The 19,099-nt window shown below is 55.5% G+C and overlaps 1 protein-coding gene across 3 annotated transcripts in view; it reads right to left on the reverse strand.

Annotated features, from left to right (window-relative positions):
• Nucleotides 1-19,099, reverse strand: part of CACNA1I (calcium voltage-gated channel subunit alpha1 I) — a 118,402-nt gene that overhangs the window by 64,492 nt on the left and 34,811 nt on the right. For all 3 annotated transcript variants that reach the window (XM_082420567.1, XM_082420566.1, XM_082420565.1), the window contains one exon: nucleotides 4,611-4,708. In XM_082420567.1, the coding sequence (XP_082276693.1) occupies nucleotides 4,611-4,708 (98 nt within the window). The remainder of the gene's footprint in view (nucleotides 1-4,610; nucleotides 4,709-19,099) is intronic.

Genomic DNA, 19,099 nt, shown 5'->3' on the forward strand with positions numbered 1-19,099 from the left:
CCCCATCTTATCGTTGGAGAAATAGAGGCCCAGGGTCCCACAACAGGCAGGTGAAAAGACTAGAACCGGGGCCTGTCGGCACAGAGTAAATCTCCAGTCCTGCCTGCAGCTGGGGCCGGACAGGGGCCTCACCCACAGCACTGTCAGCTCTGCCTCCCTGTCCCTGGGCCCTGCCCATCCCAGCCCCATCCCAGAGGCCCCTGCACAGAGGTGGCTTCTTGCTGACCCAGGGGTTGTTAGTTGGATGGGGCTCCAGGAGGTGGGCAGGGGCCCAGGCGAGGCTCAGCATCCCCAGCAGCTGCCCCCGAGCTCCCCAGGCCTCCCTCCCAACCCCCTCCACAGACTGGGCAGGGGTGTGCAGTGGCAGGGTGCAGATGTGGGCCAGCAGCTCAGACTCAGCCGGCTCAGGCTTTAGCAGTAACTGCCCTAGTTTCTTACTGGAGAAAAAAGCACTTTTCATATTTAAATGGCTTGGCCAATGGGCTTTGGGAGGCACTGCAGCTGACTGAGGGGTGTATAGGCTGGATGAGGCCTGGAGCCCGCTGGTGCCAGGAGGGGGCACTTTCAGAGATAATCCAGCCCCATCTTGCCAAGGCCCAGAAAGGGATAGCAACTTATGAAAGGTCACACAGCAAGGAACCAGAACCCAGCCTCCTGACTGGCAGTCTAGTGCTTCTTCCCTCCCTCCCCAACCTTCTCCCATGCACTATCTCCTGCCCTTTATCCACCAATGGTTCAGTGGCCAGGACAGACCTGGCAGGAGTAGGGTGGAGGGACATATTTTTAACGAGGTTCTGTAAAGAGCACCACGACTCCCAGGTGCCCCAACCATCCTGGACAAAGTCAGAACCACACATCTAATCAGTCCCTCCTCCTCCTTTGTGCAAATAGGGAAACTGAGGCCCAGAGACACCCAGGGGCTTCCCAGGTCACAAAGCAGGCTCCCTGCAGAGCTAAGAAGCAGAAATTACATTCCCTGACAACCCAACTGAGTCTTCCTCGTTGGTCGTGTTTTTAAACTACTTTTTAAACTACAGGCAGCCACCCCCCCCTCCACAGCTTTGCAATTAATAACCCATAATTTCACTTAGCCTAGTCCCAATTCTCTAGCCTGCCATCTAGTGGCCAAATTGAAAGCTACAGGCTATTGTTGAAAGAGTCCCAGGGCAGAAGCGTCTCTAAAGATAAATAAATGGGAGGACCTGGAATGTTCAGGGAAACAGCTAGGAAAAAAGAAGGTAACCAACCAAACTTCTCAAAGACACACTTCTAAGACTGTGCCCCCCCCCCATGCCACTCATTCCCCAGTGACTCTGGGCAGAACTCCTGGCACCTGGGAGGACGCTGCCCCTTCCGTAAATGAGGGTCTGGATCAGAGGACCTGCTCCAACAGCCTGAGGCTCCTGTTAATCAAGTTGTTCATGAAGATGGATTTATCTTAGGGTCCCTTTCCAGGGGGGCGCATCGGTTATATTTTGGATCCTGGAGGGTTGTGCTTCCAGGTTCTGAGAAAGCAAGATTCGAGATTCATTTGTCAGCTGAGAGGCGGAATCAGCTCAGAGTGGAAACAGAACTGCCCACCTCAGGCCACCCTGGGCCTCCCAGCGAAGCCTATTAGAAGGAAAGAGGCCCCTAAGGACAGACCCGAACTCCTCTCTGGGCCCTTGGGGCTACCCAGCCTCCAAAATCGGAACCTCCAGGAGCGCAGGGCCCAACCCTGCCCTTCTCCAGAGAAGTGAACGGACTGGCTCTGGGGACCTGGAAGTGACCCCTACAGCCAGGAGCTGCAAATGAGCTCCTCACGCAGGCAGCGAGAGAGGGCAAAAAGGGCAGGGAGGAGAGGCACATGGGCCCACACCCCACACACGTGCACACCCCGGACACGTGCACACACATATACATACAGCACATGGTCTCTCATAGAGACAGAGACCCTCACACCCACACACGCGCACACACGTGCACAGGTGTACAGAAACCCACCCAGAGAGAGAGGCCCATACCCTGTGTGTCTATCTTGTGTGTCTATCCTGTCTGCCCCCCACCCAGACCATCTCTTCTGAAATGTCCTGTCACATCGCTGCTCCCATGCCTGTCAGATCCCGAGACCTGACAGGAGGTGCAGGATGCAGGATCGTGTACAAACGCCCCTGTGTGACCCCGACACATGCACCCGCATCTCTGGAAAGGGGGCCGGGCCTGTGGGCTGCGTGGCTAGGAGCGTGATAGTGGCCACACAGTGGCTGCTTCCTGAGGGCACCCCCTGCCTTCCCCTGGGACAGAAATGGGGAGCACTGAGGGGGCGCCCAGGAAAGATGTGGCCCCTGCCCTGTGCCCTCCCTGCTGAGGTTGCCCAGGCCAGACGCTGGGCTTCCTCCGTGACTCTCCAGGGTGGGGACCGGGCCTTCTGCCCACCTGCGCCTCTCCACCCTGCCTGGCCCGGCCACGGCTCACCCACATTACCAGAGCAGTCCTCTGTGTCCACTCCTTCACTTCTGCCAGGCGTTTCTAAAACACTCCCTTGCCAGGTCAATCCCCACGCTCCGCTGGGTCTCAGCTCAGACTCCACCTCAGGCCCCCAGTGCCCCCCACTCTGCCCCTCCCTGCACCCCCATAAGCTGCACATGCCCGGCACCCCTCCGTCTGAGCACTGACTGCACAGACAGCTACTCGATAAACTTGGCCAGCGGGTCCACTTCATACCTATTCACTGAGCACTTTCCACACACCAGGCATAGCTCTGGGCACTGAGGGAACAAAGTCTGCCTTGTGGTCAGTTTCCCAGTAGGAGGTGGCACCTGAGAGAGAGGAACATGCACCCCTGGGGAAGGTGGGCTGGTTAGAAACAGGCTCCAGTTTAGTCCCTGCCACTAACCTGCTGTGTGACCTTGGGCTGGTCATGGCCCTCTCTGGGTCTCATTCTCCACATTTGTTAAAAGGGGTAAAGATGGTTTTGAACAAGGTAATCTTTAAGGAGACTTCTAGGCTTGGTGGCAAGTGGGAAGGACAGAGACAATCTGCCACCTAGGATGGCCTCTCTGGATGTCCCTTCCCTGCCCCCGAGGGAGTCTCCCCAGGACAGTGGGAGGGGCAAAGGTGATATAGCTGAACTGCTCCTCCCCCCTCTCCCACAGCTTTGGTTCTCACCGCTCACCCCCAGCCCCACCCCCGCCTCTCAATCCCTCCCTCAGGACCTTCACAGCAACTCTCAGGGGCCCCTGGAGTTTCCCATCACGTCAAGGCTCATGTGTGGGGAGGCGACCTTGTATGTGTGACCTTGAGACCCCAGCACTCCAGGACCCTCTATGTAATTCACCCAACCTGTGCCAACCTGCCCTCCCAGGTCACCTTGCTCCACAAATATCCCAGAGTACAGCCTCCACTGCCCAGCCAGGCCTGTCCAGGCTGACCAACACGCGCTGCGAGCCCAGAGTCAGGCTGGCCCCGCAGGCACTCACAGCGGACAGCTGCAGAGAGGTGGGCAGGGCGAGTGGCAGGGACCCCCAAGGCCCCAAGCCTGGGTATTGGCAGAGTGGGGTCAGTGGTGACTCTGGAGGAGGACAAGGTGCCAGGAGTCCTCTCACCTTCTGCAGATTGGGAAACTGAGGCTCAGGCAGGGAAGAGAAGCAAGGGGTCAGACAGAGCCAGGGAAAGAGCTGGGCTTAGGACAGACATAACTATGCTCAGATCCCTGCCTTGCCCCTGAATTGCTGTGTGACCTTATGCAAGCCACTTAACCTCTCTGAGCCTCACATAGGTTGTTCAGAGGGTTAAGTCAGCCAGCGACATGTCAAGAGCCTGGCACACAGGTGATGAGTAGATGCTCATAAAAGTTCCTGACCTTCCCCATCAGGGCTGAAGCCCCCTGCAGGCAGGGCCCTCCCCCTCTCCTTCCCTGGATCCCCATCCCATTCCAGACACAGGGCAGTGGAAAGAGTCAGGAGACCTCGTGGGCAAGTAACCTCAAGTCTCCAAGTCTCAGTTTTTTCATCTCAGTTTTTCATGAGACTAACCCACCTCCCGCCAGGGAGACTGTAAGCCTCCGAAGAAATCACAGAGATGAAAAGCTTTGAAAGCTCCATGATTCTGGGCAGGTGTCAGCGTTTGTTGTTATCAGATAACCTCTCTCAATACTAGGTGGGCGGACAGATGAATGGGCAGCCGGTCAGATGGGGGAGAGGGTGGGTGGACCCGTGGGGGATGAACCTATGGAGGGGGTGAGTGGGTGGGTCGGGAGCTCGAGCTCCAAGTCAGCACAAGTGGGGGGTCTGGGAGCCCCTCCCCGGTGGAATGCTGCACGACACCCTCCCTCAAACCGAGCAGCTTCTTTTCACACACCTGCCACCTTGACAGCCCCCCCACAAGGAGCCTTGTCCCCAAAGAGCCAGCACTTGCTGCAGTCCGAGTCCTTTTGGGACCCAGAGGCGCCAGGGCCACCTTCCAGCATCTTCAGGCCCAAATAGTGCCCCTTGAACCCTTAACAGCAGGGCCCACATCTGTCTGGTCACTGAAGGATCCCGTGCCCAGCACAGGCCTGGCATGGGGAGATGCCGGTCAGTCTCTGCTGAGTGAGTGAGTGCCCTGGGGCAGGGCAGGGGGCACCAACTCACTGGGCACACGGTTGATGGCTTTGAGGGGCCTCAGGACGCGCACGGTGCGGATGGCCGACAGGTTGATGTTCTGGAGGTCCAGGGAGTACTCGACCATCCTGCGAAGAGAGGGGAGAAGAGTGAGGCCCGGAGCACGAGGGACAGCAGGGCCACGGCCGGGCCGGCCACGCCCACGCCTGCCTGGACGGGGTAAGACAAGTGGTCAGAAACCCGGCTAAGCCCCAGTCAGCCCTCTGGCCTTGAGCTGTCTCCTTGGGCCTGTCTCCTTCTCTGTAAGCAGCGCAGCTGACATCCACCTCGTGGACTGCCCTGAGGGTCCCGGTAGATGCGGCCAGGGGCACAGGGAATGGAGGAGCAGAGAGCCTGGGGCCCCACTGCATGCCCAGCACTGTGCCAGGCGGCTCCGGCCCCCGCTTCCAGGGCAGCCTCTGAAACAGGGAGGATTCGCCCCATTCCTCAGAGGGGAGAACGGAGGAACCGCCGAGCGGCCCCCAGGCTGAGCCCAGACGGCGACTGGACACCACAGACACAGCAGCAGCAGCGTCTGCGAAGATTCTGCTGAGGGCAGAGGCCGGAGTGGAGCCCCATTCCCTCCGTCTCCCCAAGTCCCCAGGGGCCCCCCAAGCCGGGGTTAGACGCCCAGATTTATGAAGAGATGAGGCTGTAAGAGAGGTGACACCACGTGTCCCAGGTCACCCAGCAAACGGGTAGAGGCTCAGGCCAGGAGTCGCACCAGTTCTGCCCCCCTCCACCCCCTCACACCCATCCCCCACCCCCCAACTCCCAGCTGCGCTGCCGGCTCAGCGAGGCCAGGCGCAAACTGTACTTGGCCTGCAGTAATAATCCCTCTCTCCTGGGCACACCCACCCAGCCAGCCCCGGCAAGGCGCCCGGCTCCAGCCTCGCAGAGCCCACTCCCGGCCTTTCTCCCACTGTCCCTTCTGCCGGCAATGCCTCCATCATCTCTGTCCATTGAAACCTTCCTCGGGTTCTGTGCAGATGCCCCTGGAGTCCTGGAAGTTTCTCCACACCTGTGTCCATGATGAACCAGGCCAGTCTAGGTGCTACGGACCCAAGAATGACTCAGACCAGCCCCTACCCTCAGGCGTCCGCACTCAGGCAGGGGAGAGACCGAAAAGCAAAGACAGCACTGGAGCCCTCACCACTGCCCTGGTTCTCATCCTCGGGGCCTCACCAAACAGGTCCCCCTCCCCTTCCAGTCTGCCTCCTCCAGGAGGCCTCCCCAGATCTCCAGGGGAGGCAGATCTCCGGTGTCCCCTCTGTAGTTTCCTGCACGTCCGTCAGATCCTTCCTGCTCAGTTGCTACCTGCCCCCCGTTTCCCCCTCTGAAAAACAGGTCCCAGGGGCCTGCAGCCCCAGCCTGACCCCAGACGTCCCAGTCACCGGACCTGGGCCCCCCACCCTGGGACTCCGGCACTGCCGCCAGCTCCGCCTATCACCACCATCAGCGGGAAGTGAAGGCTTTTCCTGCACACCATGCAAACCTGCCCGATGTTGTGGAGCCATCGCCCCCTCCCGCTGCTTGAAGAGTAATTGAGTGAAAGCTCCGTTTGCCTGAAATGCCTCCATCCATCCCCCAGCTTTCTGGGGCACAGGCTCCGGCTCCCATGTTCGTGTGCTCTCTCTCTCTCTCTCTCTCTCTCCTTTTTCACACACACATATGCAACACAAAGTCAAACGTCTGCACACAACCATTGGTGCGCACACACATACACACTCACTCCTTGGACACCCTCATCCACACTCACTCCTACCAGAGCCCAAATTCAGATGAAGGGACGTGACAAAAAAGGTGACAGAGACCTAAGAACAGGAGACGGAGACCAGGGGTCCAGAGGAGGGGGCGGTGGGGGGGGCAGGGGGGCAGCAGCCAGACAGAGAGGGTGAGGGCTGAGGCGCCCAGGGGCAGGGGGTGATCTGGGAAGGGGGCGCCGAGGGCGTGGAGCGACGTAAGGATTCCGCGCGTGGGTGAGCCAAACTGTCATTTTCGTATTTGGTAGAAAGAGCTCTCCAGGCAGCCAGGGAGATGTGTGTGATGGAGGCACTGCGGGGGCAGCACACACGGGCCCACAAACAGGCTCTCACGCTGGCGCACACACGCACACGTGCGCACGCACACACACAGCAGGCCTAGGAGAGCCACCCCATGGCAGGCAGCCCCTACCCCAGGCCCCAGCCTCTCAAACACAGACCCTCTTCCTTCTGCCTGGTCCTCTCCCTCCTGCCAGTGGGCTCGCTTTATGCTTTGCTGGGTGTGCTGGAGGTGGGAGATCCCAGCCCACGCCAGACTGAACCCACCCAGGTACTACGTCCCAGGAGCCCCTGGGCACACCTGCCGAGACCCATCAAGTGCCAGCGCAGGATTTGTTCCCATCCCGTGAAGTCTCACCACAGAAATAAATAGATGCTTCACAGACGATGGGTGGACAGAAAAGCGAATGGTTTTTGAGGGCCTCTTGTGTGTGTTACCTGCGTTAACCTGCTCGAGCCCCCTCTACATTTCTCAGATCCCACCTCATCCCTCTCCCTGCTGCCCTGGACCAGGCCGGGCCCACGGCTACAAGCCACACCAGGGCCTGCCTGCTGCAGGAGCCCTCAGGACAATCCTGCCTCGTCCCTGACTCTCCCGCCCCACTCTGCCACACGGGCTCTGTGCCCCCTCCATCCCCCCTCAAGGAACCCATAGCCCACCGTCTGGGACTACTGGTTCTAATTAAGTGAGGGGCACCCACCATGGGCCCTGCCCCAGGATAGGCTGGGAGGCAAGAATGGGAAACTACAGATGCGCTGTGTAGTCAGGCCCCGTGGTGAGGATTCAGGTTCACGTTCCTTTCTCTAAAATAAGTGTTGGGGGTTGGAGGGGGCGGCCTCTGGGTCCTGAGTGAGATACAACTTATGGCTGGGTGTCACCGAGGCCCACAGTTACCCAGAGTTAGTAAGCTTTAGGGTCTGAACGCCTCCTAGACCCCACCTCATGGGAGGCTGATCTGACTCTTGTCCCCATCTCTGAAGGGGACTAAGCAGACACAGCCTGGCAGACCCAGAGCGACACAGTGACCCAGTCCCTTCCCTTCACCTCCGACCTGATCCTCTACTGCAAAAATTCCCCTAAGAATTCATCAGTTGCAGCCCTCAGGGTCCCCACTGAAAAGCCCTCAAGAGAAATTTCTGGGAGAATTTAGTGTCAAGATCTTAGCTCTGAGCTTCCTGGCAGTTGAGTCAAAAGGAGAAATGCGATGAGTCCCTAAGTTCTTAGCAGCATGAACGACCTTGGCTCTGGGGGGTTCTGTTTGTTTGTTTGTTTTTTGGCTGCACCACATGGCTGGCGGGATCTCAGTTCCTAAATGTTTCTCCCAGGTCCTAACTCTCTCTTCTATATTTCATGAACCCATCAGGGTGGCGGGGGAGGGTGTCCTGCTGCAGCCGCATCTCCCGTCTAGGGAAGCAAGACCAGCTGGAAATGCTTTCAGTGATAAAGAGCAAATAGCAGGTGCGCAGTGAGGAATCCAGGAGTTCCCGTTCCCTGAGGGGAAGAGGATAGAAAGCTGGACATTGGACGAGGACGGGGAGAGAGGGGCTGAGCGAGTAGCCGGGAGGTAGGAACTGCGGGTTTAAGTCTCTGCCCCGGGATCACGCTGTCCTGACGGTGACCGTGCACCAACAAGCCCAACGCGTGGGACAGTCGCTGACAGTTCCAGCACCCAGGCCTCTCTGCTGACAGCTGCAGCAGCCACCTGCTTCCTCTCCACACAGCCCATCCTCGGTTAGTCCAAACCTCCTAAAACTCGAATCTAGGGACTTCCTTGGTGGCGCACTGGTTAAGAATCCGCCTGCCAATGCAGGGGACACAGATTCGAAACCTGGTCCTGGAAGATCCCACGTGCTGCGGAGCAACTAAGCCCGTGCGCCACAACTACTGAGCCTGCGCTCTAGAGCCCGCGAGCCACAACTACTGAGCCTGCGCTCTAGAGCCCGCGAGCCACAACTACTGAGCCCTCGTGCCACAACTACTGAAGCCCACGTGCTCTAGAGCCCGTGCTCCACAACAAGAGAAGCCACCGCAATGAGAAGCCCACGCACCGCAATGAAGAGTAGCCCCCGCTCGCCGCAACTAGAGAAAGCCTGCGCACAGCAATGAAGACCCAACGCAGCCAAAAAAAAAAAACTCGAATCTAGCTGTGTCACTCCTGGCCTTAAACCCTCAATGGCTCCCCATTGCCCTTCAAGGCCCTGCGGTCTGGCCTCGGCCCCCTCCCCCCACCCCTTGCTCCTACTCCATGCACCTCGGGCACCAGGCCAGGCCCACCGAGCTCACCAAGCACGCGATTCTCTGTCCCCTTCCCTTTGCGCGTTGCCTGTTCTCCTCACTCTCGTCCTTCAAGACGCCCTCCTCCATGAAGCCCTGCTCACGCCCTCCCTGCACGGCAGGCTGAATTCAACCCTCTCTGCTCTGGCTCCTTCCACACTCTGTTCACACCTCCTGTCTAGTTTGGGTTCCCCCAAAGCAGACTCAGCCAAGGTTGTGGGAGCAGCCGTTTATTTGGGGGTGATCCCAGCAGGCACAGAGAGAGAGCAGCGGAGAGGGAAAAGCCAGCGAGGGGCTGTTCAGGAGCAGGTTCCCCTGGGGTGCAGTGCCAGCAGGGACCCCGACGGGCGGTGTGCCTCAGACGTGGACCAGGAGGGCGGGGCTGCGGCGTTATCCATCGACTGACCGGCCGGATGCTGGCCGGGCACCCCTCTCCTCAGACGCACCCCGCCCCCGCCCCGCCACGCAGAGCCGGCGCCCGGAATCTATGCAGCATGAAGAACGCCTGTGACAGAAGCAGCCACCTTCCGCCTCCTTCCTCCTCCTCCCCGCTGGGTGAAAGCTAAGGCAGCATCCCCCACCTCCAAAAAGAAAGAGGGTGAAGAGGGCCGCTCTGTGGGTGAATAACCACCTGGCTGACTTCCCTTAGGCCCCAAGTAAGACATCACTTGCGGGAGTGAGAAATTAATCCCTAATTACACAGCTACTTTATGGTGCGGCTTCAGTGCTAAAAGTCTAAAAAAAAAATCAACAAAAACCCCCACTGCCTCCTGCCAGCTCCCAAGTGCCTAATTAGGTAAGTAATTTTGCTTTAAAGCGAGCACTTTCGTCCTGACATCACCCCAGAAGGAGGCTGACTGCACCCAGCTCCCGGGTGCCATGTCGTCCGGGGAGAGGGGCTCGGAGGTGGCCGTGCTGAGGTGGGGACCGTGCCGGGGTGGGCAGGCGGGGCGGACGTCTGCTCTCCAGGGCCCTCCCCACGGATTCCCGCTCAGGGGACACCCTGCCCCACTCCCAGTTCCCCTGGCTCCCGGGACAGGCCCAGAGACCCAGGCCTGGTCAACCAGTGGACAACCATTCCCCGGCCACCACCCTTGAGCTGGGACTGCAGGGAAGAGGTGCTCTTCCCGGCTAAGCCACCGCCAGGAAACCCGGAGGCACTAATGGCCATCTTGCCTCCGTGGTGGCCCGAGAGTTTTGCCAACACAAAGGAAGGCTGAGGCCAGAACTGGAGAGAAGCAGGATCCTGACCATATGGTTCGAGCACTCCCTCCAGCTGCACCCGAATCGAAGAGCTGCCCTCTATTCTTCCCAGGCACGTGAGCCAGTACCTGCCCTTTGGGCCTTGGGGGTCATTTGAGTTGGGTTTCTGTCACTGGCAACTCAGAGTCCTGCTGATTCAGAGGGGTTTCTGGAGCACTCACCACGTGCCAAGCACTTCACACCCCTTCCCACGGTGGGATTACGGCGCCCCACGCTGATGAGGAAGCTGAGGCTCAGACAGAGCCCAGGTCACCCAGCTGAGTAGTGGGGGACCCAAGAGCTCTGCATGACCCCTCCCCACCTCATCAGTCATCAGGCCAGGCGTGAGCACCTCCCACAGCTGGCCAGGTGGCCAGTAAGTACCAGTAAACTGGATCAGCAGCGCTTGGAGTAGAGCCAACATCCGTGGGGGCAGTGCTGCCCAATGGTTAGAGCATGGAGCCTGGGTTCCAATCCCAGCTCTGCTGCTAGTATGTGACCTTGGGCAAGTCACTGAATTGACGTCATGGGGGTGTGGGGAGGCTGAAATGCGTTCACATATGGGTTCAGTGCCTAGGACAGGGCCTGGCACAAGAAAGACCCAGCTATTATCATATCACAGCCTCATTCGCTGCCTCGGTTCACACTGGCCCACGAATCACATGATGCCTGCTTAAACCCTTCCCTGGATCCCACCTCCTGCCGAGCAAAGCCCAGGCAGTAAGGGCCTCCGGAAGTTCTCTGACCATGACCTCAGCACTGCCCACCATTCGCCCTGCAGTCCAGGGACACCCACCATCTCAGTTTCCCAGAGTGCACCATGCTGTTTCCAGCCGACGTGCCTTTGCACTTGCCAGTCCCTCTACCTGGAGCGCCCTTCCCGGCTGTCCAGATCCCACCCCCAGGCAGAATTGAACTCTCCTGCTCTGGGTCCCACTGTGCCTCTACTAGGGCACCTCTGGCCCTGAGGGGTGCTGTCGTTGCCCCTGTTCCTCAGGGGCTAGTCCTAGTCCCCAGCCCCTGGCCCAGGGCCTGGCTTGGAGGCAGCTCCCTTGCCAGCTTGTCAAACAAATAACTTGAGGGACAAGATCAGAAAAAAAAAAAGCTTGGAGCTGACAAGAAGCACCATAAAATGACTGAGACTTAACATCTTTCCAGGAAATACCCCTCCCAGGAGATGATTCTTGTGTGTTGCTGATAAAAATAGGGTGTTTCCTCAATCTTTACAAGGGACCCACGGGGGCTTTCTTAAAATGTAATGTAAGATGTAGCTAATGGAAAGGAAGCTGAGATGCTGGAAATGGCAGATCATCTGTCAGGAGGAAGTTCTGTGATGACTCAGGCTTGTGTTGCTTGATAACTAGACCACCAGCCTATGCTACTATGCTGGTACCCAGCACATAGTAGGTGTTCAGTGGAGGGAGAGAGGAAGGAAATAATGGAAAGAGAGAATTAGGGAGTGATAACATTAACCCTTGACTTTGGCCAGCGTTTTATGATTTATGGGTCATTTTTACCCATATATCCTCACACAAATCCTATGAGACCAGAAGAACAGGGTTTCTTTAGCCCGCTTGACAAAGAAACTGATGCGCTGAAACCAACTCAGGCCAAGTTCAGAGTAAAGGGGGAACTGGGGGCCACAAAAGAATTTGGGGACCTCAGCAGTAGAAGACCCTGGACCTTCTCTCGACAAGGCTCCACTCAGGTGACAACACTCCAGTGACTTTATCTCTGGGTAGAATTGCCAGATACATACAGGATGCCCAGTTAAGTTTGAACTTTAGGCAAACAACAATATATAATTTTTTAGCATACATCCCAAATATGCCTCCTGATGAGCCTCCCACAAAATTCAGCTCCCTTACTCCAGGGTAGTCTTGGCACCACGGTAGTTGGGCGCAGCTGCTGGAAACCAGACAGAGATTCTTTTGGCTCTACCACAGCTTGAGGGAAAGGTCCCTCTTCCGAGACTCACTCCACATCCTTCTGAGAGCTGGTGAGGCTGCCCAAGTCCTCCAGGGGAGATCAACTAGAATATTTTGGCCTCTGAAAAGGTAAAACCCTTCATATAGTGAGTGAGCATGAGCTCTGGGGACGGTTGTACCTGAGCACCTCCCAGATCTGGTCCATACGGGCTGTGTGACCTGAGGCAGGCTGCTAACCTCTCTGAGCCTCCATTTCCCCATCTGGGAAATGAGGTTAACACCCCCAAGCTCTCTGGACTGTGGGGATGTAAGAGAGCCCAGCCCAGTCAGGAAACTTTAGTTCTGGTAACCCACCTAAGCAGCGGTGGTTTGTGCCTACCTAGAGCGCCCTTCTCCGCTTGTAGGGTAACAGTCCTGGGATTTTCCAAGTCCATCCTCCCCACTCTTAGGCCACGTGGTATGAGAGAGGTGGACCCCACACCCGGCGCCAGGGGAAGGGTCTTGACCTAGGTCTGGCCAATCAGAGTGCTGCCGCATTTAGGCTACAGTGATTGGTTCAGGGATGAGCACATGCCAATCCAAGCCAAGGAGGCTCTGTTCCGCCCTTGCTGGAGTGGCTGAGAAAGCAAAGGTGTCTTTCTGTTGAACCAGAGGGAGGAGGCTGGGCACTCAGGGCTGCCCGCCGCCATCACCCCACTGAGAGGAAAGCTGCCAGGGATGGAGGTGGACACAGAGGAATGAGAAGAGCTGTGGGACAGGAGGACACACTGCCTGGTGACATCTTTCAGGATTCTGGATTAAGCGTGCCCTGAAGTCAGAGACCCCTCGACTTTCAGTAAAGGAGATGATAGACTCCCTTGAACAAGGTTCGGCAGGTTCCTGTCCATATAACTGAGAGAATTCTGAATGATTTATGATTGACTAGTGTCTGGCTTGTCAACCTGTAGCCTGAGAATCTCTGGTGATTTACCCCCTACCCCGCCCCCCATGACATCTAGCATCCTGTTTCCATGGAAACGGACCAGAGCAGTGATCATCACTCTCTCCCTCCCTCCCACTTTTCTCCATATGCAAATAAAAAATCATCCACACCAGGATTCTCCCTGGAACCTTCCCAGGTCCACACCCACCCAAGGGCCAGTTCGGCTACAAGAAAATGGCCCCAGATCCCCCAGCTCTGCAGTGACTGGGCACAAAGATACAAAACAAACATGTCATGGAGCCTCTCCGCCATGCTGGCTCAGGGCCAGGCTCCAGGGACTCCAGGTCGATGGCTCAGCCTCAGCCCTGCCCCGCAGCACGCAGGCCTTGGAGCAGACAGACCTGTAGAGCCCAGGATAAAGCAGGGTGTAAAGTCAGTGGCAGAGCCAGGAGGCTGCCCTGGGCCTGCTAACACGTGGAGTGCTTCCCTGACCCAGAGATCATGCACACAGAGCCTTGCAGGAGGGAGGCCGGCAGCAAAGGCTTCTGGAAACAGCCCAGTGGTGACTCTCTGATGCTGGTAACCACAGCGGGTCTGCTGGCGGGCATGGGCCTCTGTGGAGCTTACACAGGTTGGTAATTGACTTTAGATTTCTCAACAGATCATGTGCACCCACAGTCAGCCCAGGTAGTGCTCCCAAGGCTCCAACCAGGACTTGGAGACATGGTAGGGCCACAGCTTTGGCCAAGAGCAGACGAAGAAACTCAGACCCTAGGAGAGGCATGTGGCAGACTCGGAGAGTTGCCCACCCAATACGCATTCTCTCTTCTTCCAATCTTGCCTGGCCCCAGGGAACGATTCTTGGTTGATTTACCCAAATTCAATGATGTTTTCTATTTTCCTAGCTTCCCCTGCAGCTAAGGATGGCCATGAGATCCAGTTCTGGCCGAGCATGCTGGGACAGGGGAAGGATCTAGAAAAGAAAATGTTGTTTTCCAGATCCAAGTAGACAGGCGCGGCTGGCATAGCCCTGTCTCCCTTCACCCTTCCTGCCTTCAGTGCAGACACGATGCCCACAGCTTCAACAGCCACCTTGTGACCATGAAAGAAAGACCTGGAAAATCACAAGGACATCAGCCCCCACATCACAGAGCCATCACTGGTAACCACTGACCTCAGAACATCGTGTTATGTCAGACAAAACACCCCAGGATTTGCACAAGTCACTGTTGGTCATATGTTCTGTGACTTGCAGCCAAATGCATCCCTGACAAATACACCCAGCAAGTTACACAGAACCAGGATTTGATCCCAGCCCATGGAGCCAAGCTGCCTGGGTTCAACTCCTGACTCTGCCCCTTGCCAGTCCATGACCTCGGGCAGGTCACTCCCTGTCCCCGTGCCTCATCTGTGAAATGGAACTGACCAGAGTCCCTCCCTCGCAGAGCTAGTCTGCAGATGAAGCCAGATAACGCACAGCATAGGGCCCAAGGTGAGTACTCAGCAAACAGTAGATGCTCTTATTTTTATCACCTGGATAATGCCTTTCAATTCAGTTCCCTTTGCTTTTTAAAGTCCCACTGATGGGGCACTTTGGACAACAGGAACTCTCAGCAAGCAACCACAGAGGGGACACGTCTGCCTGATCTTCCTAGAAAGCCCTAGTCCAGGGATAAGGAACAATTCTTACTGACATTTTGTTTCCCGAGAGCCTGTAAGAGTCAGGTTGGAGAAGCTGTTCCCCACGCACTCTCGGGAGAAGCTGTCTCCAGGGTGGGATAGATCCTGGTCCAGCCTCTCCTTCTCCCTCCCTGGCCAAGGCGCAGAGTTCCAGACGTTACCGCTATTTGTGTTAATATCATTAACGATGATAGAAAGTCTTAAAAGGAGTCCCCACTGTTCCGTTGACACAGCACATCTGCTTGTCATGAGCATTAATTCAGGTCCTGGACACAGATCAGAGATGAAGCCCTCCCCATGCCTCTCCCCCTTCCTGCGGCTTCCAGGACTGGGAATCGTGCTCTCCACTTGAAGCACTCCCAGTGAGGGGCTCTGTGAGGGTCAAATGAACTAGACCCACTTGCATCAGGGCCACCTGGGCATTTGCATGTAATGCAGATTCCTAGGCCCTCCGTACCTGCTGGGTCTAGATCCCTTGGGTGAGGCCCAAGAATCTATATTTTAACATGTGCCCCAGTAATCCTGTCACTCTCTGAATTTTGAGGAGCACTAAGAAGGGGTACCAGGCTGCACATATGTTTGAGGATTGGGAGGTTGCCCACTCCTGATCTGCTCACGCTCAGCCCTCAGCTGCTCCAGTTTCTACACCGAGTTCCTTTCCAGGATACCATCATAGTCAGAAGCTTTCAAGGGACATCAGACTCAAGGCCACTACTGTTGCCTGCACTCTTCCAAGGCGGGGCCCACACCAGCCATGCCCTTGGCAAGGGCTCTGGCTCAGCCTCATTCTGGAAAGGTCCCTACAGCCCAGTCCTAGAGCCCTGGCTCAACCCCACCACAGACACCAGTCATCAGAATTCTTGGGGAAGGTTTTAACAGAAGCACCCAGGCCCCTCCCCACAGACGTCAACGGCCAGTTCATGTTGTTGGTTAGGGGAGGCGGTAGCATTACCAGCTTGATACAGCAAGGGAGATATACAGATAAAGAAAATCTCAAGTTCAACAAGAATGTCATTCAATATTTCACGGCCTCCTAATGGACTAAGGCAGAAAAGCATAGCTTAAACAAGACAGTGAGGTCGGTTCAACTATTACCCATGGATTAGTGGGGCTTTGTCACACACTGGAAGAGAGTCTCTAGTGAGGTGCCACAGGGCTCACTGTCCTGGGCTGATCAAGCACAGGAAGTAAATGAAATGAGTGACTGAATCAAGACTCCAAGATATCACTATAAGATGAAATTAATAACAATAAATGCAAAGTTTGGTATTTGTGGTTTCAAAAAAAAAATCAACTGTGTTTAGTTCCAGGGTGGGAGAGACCTGGCTTGGAAAGTGAACACGACCTAGGGGTGGTAGGTAGCACAGCCCCTCACAGGTCACCATGATCCCACATGACCCTGGGGCAAGGGCAGTCCCTTCTCTCCCCCATAAGTCATCATTGGAAAGCTGGGGTCCTGCTCCCCAGCCAGGGACCAAGACAGCCTGAAATATGTCCAGCAGCTGAGGCCACCCACCTGTCCTTTGACAAATGGTGGGAGGTGCTGGGGAGACTCAGGGAGGATATGGGCCGCCTTCCAATTTGTGAAGGCTGTCATAAGTCTGTCGGGAGGCACCTGCCCATGCGCTCCAGGCCTCTCTGTGCGATCAGGCCCCTGCCCCCGTCTCTGGCTTCATCTCTCAGCACCCATCCATGCCCCAGATCCCTGGGCTCAGACAGACACCCTCCCCCACCCCCTGCCTGGTCAGCTCTTGCACACACCCCTGCCCCCCCGCCCCCCGCCCGGCCTCTCTTCCTCAGGAAGCCGTACACTAACCCTCCCCCTCCATCTAAATCAGGCCCCCATTCCACGTCCTCATGGCCCTTCTATACTTCTTTCCAACAACATTGGTCCCAATTTAGAAGTTATTTGGAACTTTATTATCTGTTTTATATCCATTTTCTAAATCGGGAGCTCCATGAAATCACAACAGCATCTGTCTTGTTCCTCTCGTGTCCCCACTGCACAGCACCTGGCGTGTAGTAGGTGCTCAATAAATGCTGATTTTGTGAATGAATGGTCCCATCAGGTGGGAGCTACAGGAAGACAAATTTCAGCTTCGTGAAAGAACTTCCTAGCACATTAGGCTGTCCCAGTTTGCAATCGACTGCCTTGTGAGTTGCCCCCAGTGGCAGCACACAAGCAGGGACCGAATGGATGTGGAGGTGAAGGCTCTGACCTCTAAGGAACCTTCCAGTACAGAGGTTCTGTCTCCTCCATCACTTGAAGAGGGAGCCAGTAATTTGGGGAAGAGGAGGAGCAGGAAGGAAGAAAACATCCTCGGGATGGCAGGCCGGTTACTCGGGAAACAGGACATTTATAGCTGCGAGCTTGGGTGGGACTGGGCGGGGGGTTGGGCTCTGGAGTCCAGGCTTGTGGCTTCCCATCCTGCCCTCTGCACCCACACCATCCGTAGGCACAAAGGACAGGAAGGACCCAGGACAGGGGTAGGTCTGGGTCACCAGAGTTCCCAGCATCCCACACGGGGCTGTTCATGACTCACAAAATGTCTTCATTGAACCCACCCCCTAAGCCAGGACTGGCTACGTAATTTGTGGGGCCCAGAGCTAAGTGAAAACGTAGGGCCGCTTGTTCAAAACGTATTAAGAATTTCAAAATGGTGAAAGCAGAGCATTAAACCAAGCATGGGGCCCTAGGAGACTCCATATGCACCCAGCCCTCGCTGACTCCTAGGAGGATGCTGGCCTGTGGACCCCACCCCAAGGACCAAGAGAAGACATCAGATGGAGACCTCGCCACAATGCTGAAGCCAGGCCAGCACCTCACTCTGCTCAGCTTAGATCTTCAGCGTCTTTATTTATAAATATGAGCAGACAGTGAGGGGGAAATCACTAAGCAATAGAGGAGACTCTTCAAGTCAAAAGGGCAGAGTGGGGGCACCTCCCTGGCGGTCCAATGGTTAAAAATCCGCCTTCCAATGCAGGGGACGTGGGTTCGATTCCTGGTCCGGGAAGATCCCACATGCCGCGGGGCAACTGAGCCCAAGCTCTAGAGCCCGCAAGCCACAATTACTGAGCCCACGCACCACAACTACTGAAGCCCGTGCGTTCTGGGGCCTGTGTGCCACAACTACTGAGCCCATGTGCTGCAACTACTGAAGCCCGTGTGCCTAGAGGCTGTGCTCCGTGACAAGAGAAGCCACCGCAATGAGAAGCCCGTGCACCGCAACGAGGAGTAGCCCCTGCTCACTGCAACTAGAGAAAGCCGTGCACAGCAAGGAAGACCCAGCACAGCCAAAATAAATAAATAAATAAATCATGCAGTACTGACTTAAAAAAAAAAAAATGACTTCCCTGAAACAGGAGTTAAGAAAAATTATCCTAAAATGTGGAAATACAGCAAAGGGAGGGCAGTATTTCTCACAATGTCTTTTGGAGCATTATTTAACAGACCTATCTAAGGATTATTTCATCATCTAGGGGAATATACCTTTGTTTGATTCATGCTTTACCATTAATTAACAGTCTGGCTGCTGTGCAATTACATGTAAACTCGGAAATATTTGTAAGTGATTTCTGAGAGGGCAGACAGCAGAAGCAAGAAGAACTACAATCCTGCAGCCTGTGGAACAAAAACCACATTCACAGATAGATAGACAAGATGAAAAGGCAGAGGGCTACGTACCAGATGAAGGAACAGGATAAAACCCCAGAAAAACAACTAAATCAAGTGGAGATAGGCAACCTTCCAGAAAAAGAATTCAGAATAATGATAGTGAAGATGATCCAGGACCTCGGAAAAAGAATGGAGGCAAAGATCGAGAAGATGCAAGAAATGTTTAACAAAGACCTAGAAGAATTAAAGAACAAACAAACAGAGATGACCAATACAATAACTGAAATGAAAACTACACTAGAAGGAATCAATAGCAGAATAACTGAGGCAGAAGAACGGGTAAGTGATCTGGAAGACAGAATGGTGGAATTCACTGCTGCGGAACAGAATAAAGAAAAAAGAATGAAAAGAAATGAAGACAGCCTAAGAGACCTCTGGGACAACACTAAATGCAACAACGTTCGCATTATAGGGGTCCCAGAAGGAGAAGAGAGAGAGAAAGGACCCGAGAAAATATTTGAAGAGATTATAGTGGAAAACTTCCCTAACATGGGAAAGGAAATAGCCACCCAAGTCCAGGAAGCGCAGCGAGTCCCATACAGGATAAACCCAAGGAGAAACACTCCGAGACACATAGTAATCAAATTGGCAAAAATTAAAGACAAAATATTGAAAGCAGCAAGGGAAAAACGACAAATAACATACAAGGGAACTCCCATAAGGTTAACAGCTGATTTCTCAGCAGAAACTCTACAAGCCAGAAGGGAGTGGCATG

This window comes from Balaenoptera physalus, assembly GCF_965194825.1.
Source record: "Balaenoptera physalus genome assembly, chromosome: 13".
NCBI classification, from domain to species: Eukaryota; Metazoa; Chordata; class Mammalia; order Artiodactyla; family Balaenopteridae; genus Balaenoptera; species Balaenoptera physalus.